Source organism: Scardinius erythrophthalmus (assembly GCF_964197995.2).
Source record: "Scardinius erythrophthalmus genome assembly, chromosome: 21".
Classification (NCBI taxonomy): Eukaryota; Metazoa; Chordata; class Actinopteri; order Cypriniformes; family Leuciscidae; genus Scardinius; species Scardinius erythrophthalmus.
The window spans coordinates 13375146-13391293 of record NC_138241.1 but is presented as its reverse complement, the minus strand read 5'-3'; the positions used below and the strand labels follow the sequence as shown (position 1 = coordinate 13391293).

General features: G+C 36.3%; 1 protein-coding gene across 1 annotated transcript in view; it reads left to right on the top strand.

The window, feature by feature from the left end:
* The window catches only part of prkg1a (protein kinase cGMP-dependent 1a), a 94355-nt gene that overhangs the window by 67708 nt on the left and 10499 nt on the right, over window positions 1–16148 (top strand). Inside the window, 12 exon segments of the mRNA XM_081350775.1 lie at window positions 1256–1333; window positions 1423–1517; window positions 6250–6291; window positions 6293–6313; window positions 7489–7563; window positions 13400–13496; window positions 13680–13819; window positions 14279–14368; window positions 14459–14600; window positions 15539–15702; window positions 15837–15959; window positions 16041–16103. Coding sequence (XP_081206901.1) covers window positions 1256–1333; window positions 1423–1517; window positions 6250–6291; window positions 6293–6313; window positions 7489–7563; window positions 13400–13496; window positions 13680–13819; window positions 14279–14368; window positions 14459–14600; window positions 15539–15702; window positions 15837–15959; window positions 16041–16103 — 1130 coding nt within the window.

The following is a 16148-nucleotide window of genomic DNA, read 5'->3' as shown; positions in this document are numbered from 1 at the left end:
GTGTCATTGAATTCCATTGAATTTTACTGTATGCATTCTACCATAACAAATTAATAAATTTCTGGCCAAATATCACTTCTGTCATAAAATATGGAACCTTGAGACTCAGACCTTTCTGACAATATGTGTTTTGTCAAGATTAGAAAATATTTTGATCATAAATTATGAAACATAAGGATGCCCAAAAGGGGAGGAGCCTGATAAAATAATTTAGAGTACCGTTTCTATGGTAACACAATGTCCAATTTCAAAACAGTTTTCACAGGATGAATTCTGAGATCATAAGCTTTCAAATGATACCTAATTTATGATAACTAATAAAATATGTAATATAATAAAAAAAGCGATAAAAAAATATAATACAATATTTTAGAGGATAATATATATATTATACTATTTAGAAGATAATATTATTTTATTATTTTTTATTGACAAATACTAGATTATATATTTTCTAATGAAATTTTAGCATAAAAACCAACATATCAATTATTAAAAGTGGGTGCGTCAACTTTTTGTGACGAAGGTCAGAACTCCTGTTATTACGTAGATTTTTTGAGGTGCACTCTTGTCATAAATTCATCTATTTCTGTTCCTACATAATTTATAACAAAAAAACAGTCCTAAATATCTATTTAGGAGTCTTAGAACTTTCCAACGATATATAGTTTGTCATAATTAGATTAGGATTAAATAGTAATATAGGGAAGTAAAGTTAGGCGTCCCGTATACGGGACGGTGACAGTTAAGGGGTTAAATTCTATATTTGAAGACAAAAATAATTTCTTTCTGGTTCTCTAATGCTAGTGGAATGTTACGTTATGCAATACTTTTAGGACCACTGTAATTTAAAACATGAGAAAAAGAGCCAGAACTGCATTAATGCAGCACAATCTGCTAGTTTTTTAAAGTCACAAACCTGTCTCTTATCACTGCCAGTGTATATGTGGGTGTTTTGTTGGAGGTCAGACTCTAGGTAATACTGGAACAAAGTGTTTGCTTGTGTCAGTCATTCTGGGCTTCGGTTTCCTTTCTGCTGGTCATATCTGATTTCAGACTGATGTGTCTGGAGGTCAAGGTCTTAGAGAGCACACTGAGGGTCAGAGAGATGTTCTGTTGCCTTTTTTCTGCTTAGAAATCTTTTGGGTCTTATGTCTGCACATCCTTTATTCTTATACCCTCTTCATAGAAAATAGCTGTGTTTTTTTCCATCATCTTTTTCCACATCCTCAAACCAATTTTCTTTGTCTTATAGACGCACTATGGGGATGGCGACTACATCATTCGCCAGGGGGCGAGAGGAGACACATTCTTCATTATCAGTAAAGGAAAGGCAAGTCTATTTCCGTGCAAAGTGCAAGCAGTGATGCTGTGAAGATGAACCCATGTTAATCTCTTCCTCTTCTTTTCACTCCTGTCCAGGTGACGATGACTCGAGAGGAATGTCCGGGTCAGGAGCCCGTCTGCTTGCGCTCAATGGGGAAAGGAGACTCATTTGGGGAAAAAGCCCTACAAGGGTGAGATTGTACTGTATAGCCTACTACTGTCGGATTTAATACAAAGCTTAAACTCAAAACATGTTCAGTGTTCACCCAAAATCATGAGAAATATATATTGCTTAAATTAACATTCATACCCTTCAAATTCTCATCACTGTAATGCGGAAAATCTTATTCTCTTTAATAAAACAAGATATGAGTTTCTATTCTATTTATAGATTATAATAATTAATTACAGTGGTGAGAACTGGATAAAAATCACTATTGAGAATAAGGGTAATTATTACAAAAATCTTAATGGTTTTATTTATTTATTTTGATCATTCAGTGAAATGTGACCTGGACAGGTTCTTGTGAGATTCATTCACCCCATTAGATTTTAAAGGATGTGGTGACATCTTGTGGCGGCTGACAAGAAGCATTAAAGTAGTTCACTTTAAAATGAAAATTCTGTCATTATATACTCACCCTCATGTTGTTTCAAACCTGTATGAATTTCTTTCTTCTGCTGAACAGAAAGGAAGATATTTAGAAGAATATCAGTAACCAGACAGTTTCTGGTTACTGATATTCTTCTAAATATATTCCTTTCTGTTCAGCAGAAGAAAGAAATGAGCAACCGTCAATGTATATGAATCTAAGCATTATATCAATCATTTTGATCTTACTTATCAGTTTTTTTTAAAGTTATGACCAATTATGCATTAGAGCATCCCACAGCAGGAAATCCTACTAGCTGCCAACAATAGTGGAACACGGGTTAGAACAGGGAATAATGCTCAAAAGTACACAAGGAAAGAATATAGGAGGTATGCAACTATAGACCAGTGAGATATCATCAGCTATTCTTATGCATTCTTGGAGTTTCAATTCTATTTTATTATATTCTATTCTGGTTTAACATGCTTATTATCTCTATTATTTTCCATTATATTCTATTCATTAGGGCTGGGGTAAACGTTTATTAATTAAACGATTAGTCTGGCGATTATTTTATCGATTAGTCGACTAATCTAACGACTAATTGGAATTAATTATCCTGTCTGTTATTTGCATATCTCTCGAACCGTTACTCCGATGGATTTCAAACTTGACAGCTGTCTGGGCACGAGTAAATGCAGTGCCAAGTTTGACGTTGTTTCGATGAGAAATGCAAAAGATATGTTAAATATATCGGTAAAAGAAGCACTTAGAAGGTTGTGGTTTAAAAATAAACATTCTGACATAAACACACTGTCAGCAACAATGTTTACTTCTGAATAATATAGTATAAACGTGATAAATCCATTTTGATTAATTAATTCGTTTTCTTTACCAAGAAAGTGGCAAGATGAAAACCACTATTTTCTGTTTCAAACTTTCACATAGAATCTTTAGGTTATAATAACATAAATAATTCAAATAATTTCAGATTTAGATTTTCAAAGATTTATTATAAAAACAGATGATGTTTTCCCAAAAATGCAATAAATTCATGACACATTTTTTTTTTAAATGCAATAATCCATTTAATCAATATAAAAGTTATTTTTCATGTTGAAAATACAAAAGAAAGTAAGTTGATCCACATATGACAGCCTCTGAACTCGGTCAATACTAATCTTATATACAGGCACGCACTGGACTAAACATAGGCTACATTCAATCAGCCATCGCTAAGAAATACCTTCTTAACTTTTTTTTCTGTAAAATGGCTTGGTCCTGCCCGGTTTTCGTTGACTGAGTACAAGAATTGAAAGTTTGTGTGATTGGTTGCGTGGATTTATCGCATTCTGCAGAGAAAGAAGACTGATGTTTGTCGCGGTTTGGAAAGAAAGGGAGAAAACATGACAGAATAACACGGCGGGCGGTGTGTGTGTGGCGAGCTGTAGGCTACCTCCGGGAATGGTGCAAAATAATAAAAAAAATAAAGAAGCGTCCACGCAAAAAATATGACGTCAACGTAATTTTGCACCGCTATTCATGCTGTTTTTTGTTCTATTCTGTTCCTGCTAATCATTCTGAGATCAGTTTTATTCTATTATGCTCCAGTTTATTCAGTTCTGTTCTACTCTGGTTTAACATGCTTATTATCTATAATATTTTCCATTCTATTTATGCTAATCATACAAAATCCTGTTCTATTCTATTGTGCTCTATTCTATTCTGTTGTCTATTTTAAGGGGAATGTTTACTCCTGATTATAATCCTGCGTTTGGTTGTGTTACTAGGAAACAGTGATCCTGAGAGTGTGTTGATATTGCTCCGCTGTGTATCAGGTGTCCTGCTGCAAGTGTGTGAACGGAGGTGAAATTTAGGCCACGGTTTTGGAGATCAGAACATTGCACGCGGTCACTATGATCCCTTAGAGATCAATGAAATGCTCACAGCGTCCTTGTATACAGCATGTGGGTGGGTAACTTTACGGGGCTACTTAACAGCGTCCAGAATTTGATAAAGGAATCTCTTAGAGCCGGGATTAAATTCATGCGTGTGTGTATGTGCATTCTGAAGCATTTGACACCTGATTGGTTCACAAACACATCTGGCAGCTATGATTTGTCTGTTTTTCATACTGTGTTTCCTTAAGCAGGCGGATGCATCCTACAATTATAGGAATGGAAATTCTGTCATTCATTTATACTCTCAAGTCATTCCAAACCAGTATGATTTTTTCATAAAACACAAAAAGACAAATTTAGCTCTTTTCCATATGATACAGCAAACATAAATAGGGATCTGGACAGTCTGACTCCTTGACAAAATGACAAAAAACAATATAAAATCATTCCGTAAGTCTCATTGTTCTTCTGAATGGTACTTTGTCCCGTTGTGTAGTAGTTTTAAGAAAAAATGCAATTTCAGCATTCTGATATTTTTTTCTTTTTAATGTGTGTGTTCCACGGATGAACAAAATTCATAAGGGTTCAGAACGTCATTTAGGGTGAGTAAATGATGACAGATTTCCCTCTGTGTTCAGTAATATCGTGCAGCAGCTGTGACCTTTGCAGTTGCGTTATTGTGTATTTGTGCTGTGACAGCTTTAGAGCCGATATGTTGTAAAGAATTCTCACCCTCCGCAAGCGTGCTTCACTGGAAATGGATCCGGCAGTGTGTGTGTGCAGTTGGGTCCAGGAGCAGACGTATGTGTGTTTAGCGTTTAGTGTCCAGCCCTTCTTGCTTTCAGAGTCGTGTGAGAGCTCTTCTTCGGCTCAGAACTGCCAATGATGGGACAGATGTCACACAGTGATTGTTTTTGTCTCAGTAGAAGTGTGCTGTACTGTAGTGGTATATGTGCAAATATAGCTGCGCTCAGATCAGACAGTAAGTGAATAATGCAAAGCATCATGAGGTCAGAGTGGGATTCAGACTCTGATGACTGCGACTGGAGCGACAGTGAGGAAGAGGACAATCAGCAAACTCTGAGGCACGCTGGCTTAATTCTTTAACATAGTTGAAATAGCAAGAAATTCTAGTAATCTACTGGTTTATGCATTTCAGATTATATATATATACATACACGATTATTATTATTATTAATTGTTGTTGTTATTATTATAATTATAATTATTTATAAATGGATTATTTTTTACCAGATTGTCCAGCATACATGTGAATTTCGTCTTACTCATTTTTAATTTGGTCGCTGCATAATTCACCACATAAATACTTTAATTTGGGTTATTATTTGTGCAGTTTTATTACAATAAATAGTTTATTTTAATATTTATATATTATTTTTATTTAATAATATATTTTTCATTATTTTGTTGGCTTGACAAAGCCAAAATACTGATCTACTATTTAAGCTTTCTTTCCTTTTCTTCTTCTGAGAATAATTTTAAACAGTATCTCCTCCTAGAGCTTTAAAGCTACAACCACCAAACTCGTGTCAGACCTACAGGCTGTTCTGTCTCAGGCTGTCTCTTTTCTAACTGATCAGACTCGCGATTTTCGTTAAACGGACAATCAAAACTACAAAAAGTTCCATAGACTTTGATTGAGGGGGTCAAAACATTTAATAGAGTATTTATGCTTCGTCCACCAAGTATCTATCACTAGCCAAGCCTAGCAACTAGCTTAGGAGATGCTAGCAACATGCTAATTCATGTTATCAATGTACTAATTCATGCTAGTAATGTGATAATTCATGTTAACATGTTAAATCATGCTAACAATGTGTTAAAACATGGCAACCTGCTAAATCATGTTAGCAATGTGTTAATTCATGTTAGCAACATGCTAATTAATGTTAGCAACATCCTAAAATATGTTAGCAGAATGCTAATTCATGCTAGCAATGTTTAAAATGGGATTATGATTCCGTTTTCAGTTCATTCCTATGGAAGCTCAACTTCCATATGAATTAATTGAAAATGCTCGCTCTGCTCCACACCGTTCTGAATGCCAGTGCGGACGTGTGCATTTTACTTTCGTTTTCAAATTAGCAATTTAACCGGTGGAAAAATATCCTCACCGTCACATCCCTACTATCAATGTGTTAGATCATGCTAGCAATGTGCTAATTCTGCTATCAACATGCTAATTCATTTTAAAACGTTAATAACTTTTTATTGACTTCAAGTAAAAATTTTCAAACCAAGCTTTTCAAAGTTATTTCAAACTTTCAAACAAGGCTTTGTCAAGCCAACATCAGAGTTTGTTTCCTTTACTCATCTAGTTTACATTTATAATACGTATACTGATTTTAAACGTATCGGAGCATTATAAAATGACTTTTCTCTGTATTGCATCTGTGTCTTTTGAACAGGGAGGACATCAGAACAGCTAATGTCATCGCAGCAGAGACAGTCATGCCTTGTGATTGACAGAGAGTGAGTATATGCAACGTTTATCCTGTGGAAAATGTGTTTCTTTATATACGCTGCTTAAACCTTCACACGTGTCATTCCAGCAGTCAGCAGTAACTCACTCCAAGTTTTCCAGTTCGTTGAACATCTGTGGATTTTACACTGCTTGTTCTATTTGTGTGTGTGAGGGACACAGAGTCTATGGGTTTGAAGTGCTTATCTACTGCCTTAAAGTCAATAAATTAAGCTCAGCCTAAATAGCTGAAGTGTCGCGTGTGTCAATAAGCGAGAGAGAGAGAGAGAGAGAGAGAGAGAGAGAGAGAGAGAGAGAGAGAGAGAGAGAGAGAGAGAGAGAGAGAGAGAGAGAGAGAGAGAGAGAGAGAGAGAGAGAGAGAGTGAGAGAGTATATAGTACATATAGTATGTGCCCTCCGGCTGGGAAAACTCTCATTCCTGTCTGATTGAGACTCAAATTATCAGCCATCTGTGTGACAGTTGATTGTTACATTTTAATGAGCAGTATTTTATTTAAATATACATTTTTCACTATAATTAAGGAATGACTTTCTAAATAATGAAAGAGACATGAAATTATTCAGAGTCATTAGAGTCACTCTTCAACTTAAAATGTGTTACATTTTTGAAAGATTTATTGTGGTGATATGTAGACATGTCTTTAATAAAAGTGTTGTCAGTTGTAAGACAGCCCAATAAGGACATCAATGCAACTGTCGCACTGCTTTTTGACTGGAGAAAAGTATTTCGATTAACTTATTCTCATACAGACCGCTGTAAACCTCACAGGGAACAGCCTTTGATAAATCTACTCTACCGTTCATAAATTTGGGGTCAGTTCTTTTAAAAAGAATTTATGACACATTAAATTGGCAGTAAAGACATTTATAATGTTAGGAAAGATTTCTATTTTAAATAAATGCTGTTCTTTTGAAGAATGCTGAAAATTCAGCCTTACATCACAGGAATAAATTACATTTTAATTTTAAATTGTAAAAATATTTCTCAATATTACTGTTTATTCTGTATTTTTAATCAAATAAACACAGCCTTGGTGAGCACAAGAGACTTCTTTCAGAAACCAAAAAAAAAAATCATACCAACCTCAAACATTTGAACGGTATTACATTTGTCATAAAGATGAAATCTTTCAAAGTATGTTGTTGTTGTTACCAATCTTTCCAGCTCATACAAACACCTGATTGGAGGTCTGGAAGACGTATCCAACAAAGGCTGTGAAGATGCAGAGGCAAAAGCAAAGTAGGTGAAATCATCTCTGAAGTGTAGACCTTTTTATATATTTTCTTTTTTGAGGTCAGTTTATAATATTAATTAAGGTTTCTTGCATGTAAAACATTAGCAATCTTGTTTTTGATCAACACTATGGTTTGGAAAATTATGTCTACAAAGTGTTTTCACTGACCAACTTAATGTTTTTTTTTTGTAATTATGAACCAATTTTGATGGCTGCAAAACTCTCCTGAAACGTTGGATTACAGATTACAGAATATCTAAATTAAACTGTTTTGAAACAGTCCACAATAAGTAGGTGAATTGGTAATAGGCGAAGGTATCATGATTGGATATAGAAGGAGCAACTCAGTCTTTGGTAGCAAAGATGGGCCATGGCTCGCCATTTTGTACCAAATATCATGAAAAAAGTGTCAAACAATTAAAAAATCACAGTTCTCAATGCAAGATTGCAGAGAAATTAGGTTTTTCATCATCTAACATACATAATATTGTGGAAAGATTCAGGGATTCCAGAGGGCAAGGCTGGAAACCTCTGATGAATGTGCTTGACCTTTGAGCCTTCAGATGGCACTGCATGAGTAACCATAATGCTACTGTGTTAAATATTGCTACATGGGCTCTGGAGAACTTTGGAAAATTGTTATCACTTAACACAGTCTGACGCTGCATCAAGAAATGAAACACAAATCTCTGCTACGCAAGGAGAAATCCATACATCAGTTCTATGCACAGATGCCACAGAGTTCTCTGGGCCCGAGCTCATCTCAGATGATCCAAAAAACCAGTGTAAATGTGTGCTGTGGTCAGATGAGCTCACATTTCAACATTGAGTTCTCAGTCCCAAAGACGAAAGGGATCCAGACTTTCATCAGTGACAGGTACAAAAGCAAACAGCTGTAATGGTATGAGAGTGCATCAGTGCAAATGGCATGAGAGACTCGCATACGTGTGAAGGTACCATTGTAGTGGAGGCAAATATTGGGATTGTACAGACTTATTATAAGATTACATCTTGCCTGGGAAGCAAGACAATGAATGCTAAGCCTCATTCTGCATGTGCTACGAGTGGTTTCGAAGACACTCTAACAACTGCAGTCCAGATCTGTCTCTTATTCAGAATGTGTGGCCCTTCATGAAAAGGAGAATCAGACAACAATGACCACAGACCGCTGAGCAGCTGAAGTCTTGTGTCAGGCGAGATTGGGCAAAACTCCCAACTGATTAAAAGGTTTAATTAAAAGGAAAGGTGATGTGACACAGTGGTAAACATGCCTCTGTATCAAGTTTCTTTTGGAGTGTGTTGCAGCCATCAAAATAATAATGTATCTATATGTACTTAAAGGTTCAAGAGAATTAACAAATCACATATTGTTGAGTGTATTGCATTTAACAAAATAATTCTGGAAAAAGGAATGTACACAAAGTAAAATATCTTCCTTCCTAATCTTTGATGAATAGGAGGTTCAAAAAAGCAGCATTCATTTCAAACAACATTGAACAGTAAAAAGTGGTAGGTCACTTCACATCACATGTGAGTCACCCTTCTCTAAGTGAGTGAAGTATGGCAACCATTACAATGCAATTGTCAAAGGGCAGCTCAAGGATATTTACTGTAACTCTAGAAATGTAAATAAGAAGTCTGTTGTAGTGATTTACTTGTCTGGCTGTTGTCCTAGCATCTTTATCTGATGGCGTTGGACAGTTTATTTGTGTTAGTCCACCCAGAAACATTCAAAATGTAGCAAACCTGTGTCCACTGTTACGGACACAGAGGGTCTCGGCTGTAAACTGGGCCCTGAAATGTGCTGTTCACTACACTGTGCTAGAAGACAACCAGCAACTGTTCATAAACAGAAGAAACATTGTGAGGAAGTGACGCAATCATTGTGTGGCGATGAGAAAAATAATCTGCACAGAAAAATGTGAAACCTTATCACATTTCAGAGAGAATATCATACACAGAGAGAAAGAGGGATTCTGGGATAGCTCAGAAACTAATTTCCCACTTGAAAAATTCATTCAGTGTCATCTGAACCGAAATAGAAACTTTTCTTCCTCTTATCTGCTCATCTGCAATGTAAATGATTGCTGATGAATAATGAAGAGGTGCCTGTAGTCTGTGTGACTGTCATAGATGAAAGTTTATTAAGACACATCTACAACTGTCACCTCCTTCACTGTGTCCCCAATGATCTAAACTACAAACCTGTGAATAAATCTCCAGCTGCCACACTGACAGATAGAAAACACTCTAATGAGACGAGTGCGTTCAACTCTCTTATACATGTGTCATTTCTGCATCACTAGTGGCACCAAACAGAATTGCGAAAATGATGACTGTTAACAATCAAGTAACAGTCAAGACACTCCCTGTCCTTCATTGTTCAACTAAACAGGTACAGGTGCCTGAGCTAATGTTATGTTTGACCCTTTTGGACCACTAAAACAAAACAGATTGTGTTTTTATTTGGTGCTGCCAATGGCATAAAATGACAAACTCCACCTCTCCATGCACCCTAAAATCCATATTTATAGTATAAAATCAGTGTACCAAAAGTGGCTCAAAAATATTTAGCTCTGGTGACTGTGCAGGCCATGGGAGATGTTCAACTTCACTTTCATGTTCATCAAACCATTCTGTCAGAGGCCTTGTTCTGTGTATTGGTGCATTATCACGCTGATACACTGCACCCCCTTCGGGGTACAATATTTGAACCATTAGGTGTAAATGGTCCTCCAGAATGGCTCGGTAGTCCTTGGCAGTGACATGCACATCAAGCACAGTAGGGAATGCCATGATATTGCAGCCCAAACCATCACTGATAAACCCCAGTGCTTTACTCTGGGCACACAACAATCCGGGTGTTAAGCCTCTTTGGGGCTTTACCACACTGTATCTCCGACAGATTTGCACCGTTGGTAGCAATAAAACCAACATTTGGCATTGCCACGAGTGACCAAAGGTTTGGCTATATAGCCCGACCATAAATATTGCTCCCGACGAGCAGTTTTGGTGAAAGTCGAGGTGCACATTTAGTTCTGCAGTGAGTTGGGCAGGCAGCTGTGGTTTTAGGTTTTTTGGATACAATCCGGGTTAATACCTGGACTTCCTTTTCAGATAGCTTCCTCTTGCATCCTCTTGTTACTCCTAACCGCTGTCCGATCCCATAGCTCTCGATACACCACAGAGGTTTGCTGTCCTGGTCACAGATGAGCCAGTGAGACGCACACCAACAAATTGTCCCCTTTTGAACTCTGATATGTCTCCCAATATGTTGTGTGGATTGCAATATTGTATGCACAACTGTGTTATTGCTCAGCTAATTCAACCTTCACTCTTACTGATGGAATGTAAAATCAGTGAGGATTGGCCACCAGGCTGTGCATATACTGTATAGGTGTGAAACCTTAAAACTATACTGGCCAGTGTTTCAGTTTCATTGTCCAACCCCTGTATATACAGCTGTAATCAAAATGATTAAAACCCCATTGCAAATCAGGTTTGTTGGCAAAATTTACAGACTTTCAGCTATTTGCAATGAACAAATCAAAGGTAATTGAAATAACTCAACACAACAAATGTTTCAAGTGGTTTCTGCAAATTCAACTGAAAATGGCACTTTTAACGACTTCTGGAGTCTCAAAATTATTCAACCCCCTGAATAGAATCCCTCACACCCGCACAAATCTGCAAAACAGGTTTCGTCTCAAGCACACCTGATGCAACTAATCAAGGGCTTCATTAGTCAAAAGAATGGTCCAAAAAGTTAAGAGCAGATATCATCGCCCTTCACAAACAAGGAGCAGGATACAAAAAGGGGTTGAATCATTTTGAGAATGCATAAGTTATTAAAAGTTGCATTTTCAGTTGGATTTGCGGAAACCACATTTGTTGTGTCGAGATATTTCAATTACTTTTGTTTGATTTGTTCATTGCAAAGAGCTGAAAGTCTGTAAATTTAGCTAGTAAACCTGATTTGCAATGGGGTTGAATAATTTTGATTACAACTGTAACCATGCGATATCGCTCTATATCAGCACGGCTATGATTCGGCCATAGGCACAAGTGTTTGCTCATCCGCCATGAGAGAAATGCTGCAATCGGATTGATAAAAATGGTGAAACGGTTCCTGTAGTGATACTGGTAGAATATCGTATGGCTGGAAAAGGCTCTCAGCCAATCAGAATAAAAACTAGAATGAACTTTTGTATACATAAATAATATACATAAATACACAAACACTCACAGGAACATTATTATTATTATTAACCATAATACAAATAATTTGTACTTATCCCTCAGCTAAAGAAATACATTTTCATTTAAATGTTTAAATGTTTCAGTAATGCATGTTCACTGGAAATCAAGGCATTGCAAAATAGATGCTGACCATAGAGAACCCATAAAGCTCCATATTGCAACCTTGTTGTCAATCAACAATCCACTCTGTAGTTGACCTGTAATGAATTCCAGAAACCAGGAGCCAGGACCAGCATCACACGTGCTTAATCAGCAGTGCCTCCAAGGTTTATATTTTAATCAAAGACATTTTAAAATTGATTTTGTTGATTCCTGGGGCATAAAATATCAGTAAATTGTCCAGCAGAAATGTGAAATCCATGACAATGCTGCTTTTATCAGTGTGCATGAGCAAAAAGATGACGGGAAACTAGCACCAATGTCACAAACGTCACTTTCAGAGGGCAAGCTTTTGTGTATGACGAGATGATTTTGCCATAGTAGACTTCAAATCAGTAGATATGATTTAAATTAATCTGATTCTCTATCTTTAGAGCAAAACCTGATTCATCAATTAACTTTAGAAACTTCTTTCCATTCCCTCCAAATTTATTTTAGACTAAGGGCTGAATTAGACATTATGCAGGTTAGATTTATTAAAATATTTGTTTTACAAATTATCACAAGTTAATAAAATGTTATCTAATAATATTTAATATTATAAAAAAAATATATATTTTATTTCTTTATTTTATATTTTACAGGTCATGTCTTTGATTGTCCTGCTGTTCTCTCTATGAAAGTGGTGTGAGACATTTAACATCTCTAGCTTTCAGCTTAGGAATGAATTTCTTCTGTTTACAGTTTTTTTTTACAGGATTTTTGGCTTGTATCCATGCCTCTTTCCCAATCTGCACTCTTACAATGTGTTACTCTTGTTTGTGCATTGATCCATGCCTCGTTCTGCAGCCTGAATGCACATCTCTGACCCTGCCAGCCTAATAACTGATCATGTGAAAGGGATTGAATAATAACTGAAGCACACTTCGAGTGCACGGGCTGGTTTTTAGGACCCCTGGCAGTCTGCATGGAAAGTCTTAACCTCTCTGTGACATTACAAAGCAGTTTTTGCCAAGCCAGATAGCAGCTCAATCGTGTCAATGGCCAAAACTCAAGCAAAGGAATTTGATTGTCCAGTTCTGTATCATAAGCACTGATCGTAAGGAGGAAAATATTACCGTACCACAGTTTTATTTGCAATGTTACAGTATCCGTATGCCATTTGGACATCTAAGGAATTAGAATGCAAATATCAGTGGTGCACAAAAACATTTTTATGAAAGTGAACTGATACAAACTCATCCTTGATCTCTTACCAGTTAAAACCCTGTTGGTTGCATTTGCACTGGAAAGTCACAATTAATTTTCAGCCTCCCCTTATACATGTTATTGAAACATTGATCATGATCTAGCTGTTTCCAGACAGAGGATGACGACCTTGAAGATGAAAATGACATGGGATTCAATTTGCAGGTTGTCCTGCTAGACTGACAGAGGGAATAACTGTACATTTATCCTCCTTTTTCTGATTTTGAAATGCAGATATGAGGTAGAGAACGCTTTCTTCTCCAACCTCAACCTGTCTGACTTCAACATCATCGACACTCTTGGAGTTGGAGGATTTGGGCGTGTTGAACTGGTAACAGAACATCATGTTTTCAATGCAATATTTATGTTTATTATGTAAAAGTGTGCACTTTTTTTCTTTAAATGTTTTTTGATCATATAGAGTATTTCATTATAATAGTTCATCATAGTCATTCATTCAGATTAGATTTGTGTGTGTCTGACAAAACACTATCTCCGCTTGTTTTATTCTTAGGTGCAGCTCAAGAGTGATGAGGTGAAGACATTTGCAATGAAGATCCTAAAGAAGCGCCACATCGTGGACACGAGGCAGCAGGAGCACATCCGATCAGAGAAACTAATTATGCAGGAGGCGCATTCAGATTTTATAGTCAGGTACCTCCGGTGGCCAGGCACATACTACATTAAACTGCAGTTTTAATGACTAAAGTGGTTTATATGCAGTGCTATATTTTAGTATCATTGATATACTATTATAGTTTTTGTTTATATTTTGAAAATAATTAATTTTATATTTTCTGTTTTAATTTTCAAGTTTTAGTCGTTCTTGTGATTGTATTTGTTTTAATTTTTTTGTGAATATGTTAATATATAGTTTATTTTAGTACCTCAACTTTAAGCAAAAATTAGAAATGTTGCATTGGCTTGTTTATTTCAAGTAATGAATTTTTTTTTTATGGTTTTAGTTATAATTAACAATAATAACCCTGTCTATCTCAAATATAATGTTGGTAGTTTTTGCTTTGACATCAGACATGTGACAACAATGTAGATGTATTTCAACACTTGCATTTGTAAAATCACATTTTGACACTGTTCCTCTTGTTTTCGTAGACTCTATAGGACATTTAAGGACAGTAAATACCTCTATATGTTAATGGAGGCGTGTTTAGGTGGAGAACTGTGGACTATCCTCCGAGACAGGTGACACTTATCTATTCACTTTTTGTTTTCTTGTATGGTTGCTGTCTGGATTTCAACAACAAAACAGTCCTGTTTCTTTCCTAATCACAGAGGAAACTTTGATGATTCAACCACACGGTTTTACACGGCATGTGTGGTGGAGGCGTTCGCTTACCTGCATTCCAAAGGCATCATATACAGAGACCTCAAACCAGAGAACCTGATACTAGACCACAGAGGCTACGCCAAACTGGTGAATATAGGATGCCATAAAGACACCCAGTATTCACCTTCTAGTAGTTGCATGAGGATGAAAGGACAATAATAACCATCTAGAACATTGCGCTTCTTTAAAGTACAGTAATTAAAAAATATATTTTGTAAACTGAAGCTACACTTAAGAGTGTTTTAATGTCATTGCATTAGAAAACACAATATCAAACCAATTGGTATTTAGAAGAAGAAAAAGATAAAACACATTTTCCGAGAGCCCGCTTACTGCAGAGCCAATGGTCCACCTATAACCCTATCGCTTAACATAACTCCACCAATTAGGTCTGGACGTCATTGGGCTCTGCAGTGAGCACCACTTGCATTTTAAGCAAAATTTCTGAAAAATAAGTTTAAGGAGAACAGATACACTGTTTAAAATTAAAACAAAAAAGTCATTTGAAAGTTTGTAAATTTGCATTTTGAACACAAAATGCTCCACGTTCACTTTGTAATCTTTGAATAAACGATATGACAGAATCAGAGGCATAGTAAAAAAAAATTGTCAACTGCACACACTCAAAGTGGACCAAAGGGTCTTGCAAGGCCAGGGACAGGGTGAATACAAAGTCTACTGGATGCTTTTTCTCCGTTCACTTTTTGGTCCACTTAAAGGTATAGTTCAACCAAAATTTTTAATTATGTCATCATTTACTCTCCCTCATGTCATCCCAAACTGCTTTCTTCTGCGGAATTTAAAATATATTTTGAGAAATGTCAGCATTCTTCAAAATATTTTCTTTTGTGTTCTGCAAAAGAAAGGAAGTCATACAGTTTTGAGGGTGAGTAAATTACGAGAGGACTTTCATTTTTGGATGAAGTATCCCTTTAAAGATTTCAGACGTTGCTTCTGTTAAAGCAATGAAGCAATGAAGCATTTCACAAGCATGAAACCTAAAATCTTGTGTAAATCCTTTAAAGGTGGATTTTGGCTTTGCTAAGAAGATCGGCTTTGGGAAGAAGACATGGACATTCTGTGGTACTCCAGAGTATGTGGCACCAGAGATCATCTTGAATAAAGGACATGACATCTCCGCAGATTACTGGTCCCTCGGCATCCTCATGTACGAGCTACTGACCGGCAGGTGAGAGACAGAGCTCCACGTGTTTGAAAACACTGGTTCATTTAAAAAGAAATGAAATATTAAGATTTTTAATTCATACTACACATGCAAAAGTAATGTTTTCTTTAAATCTTTTAATTTACTCTATTTTTCAGTCCTCCTTTTTCAGGACCAGATCCAATGAAAACATACAACATCATTCTAAGAGGCATTGACATGATAGAATTCCCCAAAAAAATAACCAAAAATGCTGCCAATCTAATCAAAAAGCTATGCAGGTATGTATCTATCACACTATAAAAACACATTCGCTGTCAATCAGCTATGCTTTCCAATGCAGATTTTTTTCTTCTTCTCAGAGACACACCTTCTGAAAGACTAGGAAACTTGAAAAACGGTGTTAAAGACATCCAGAAGCACAAGTAAGTTTGACATTCGCTTTAAAACACGAACTCGAAAAATTAGCT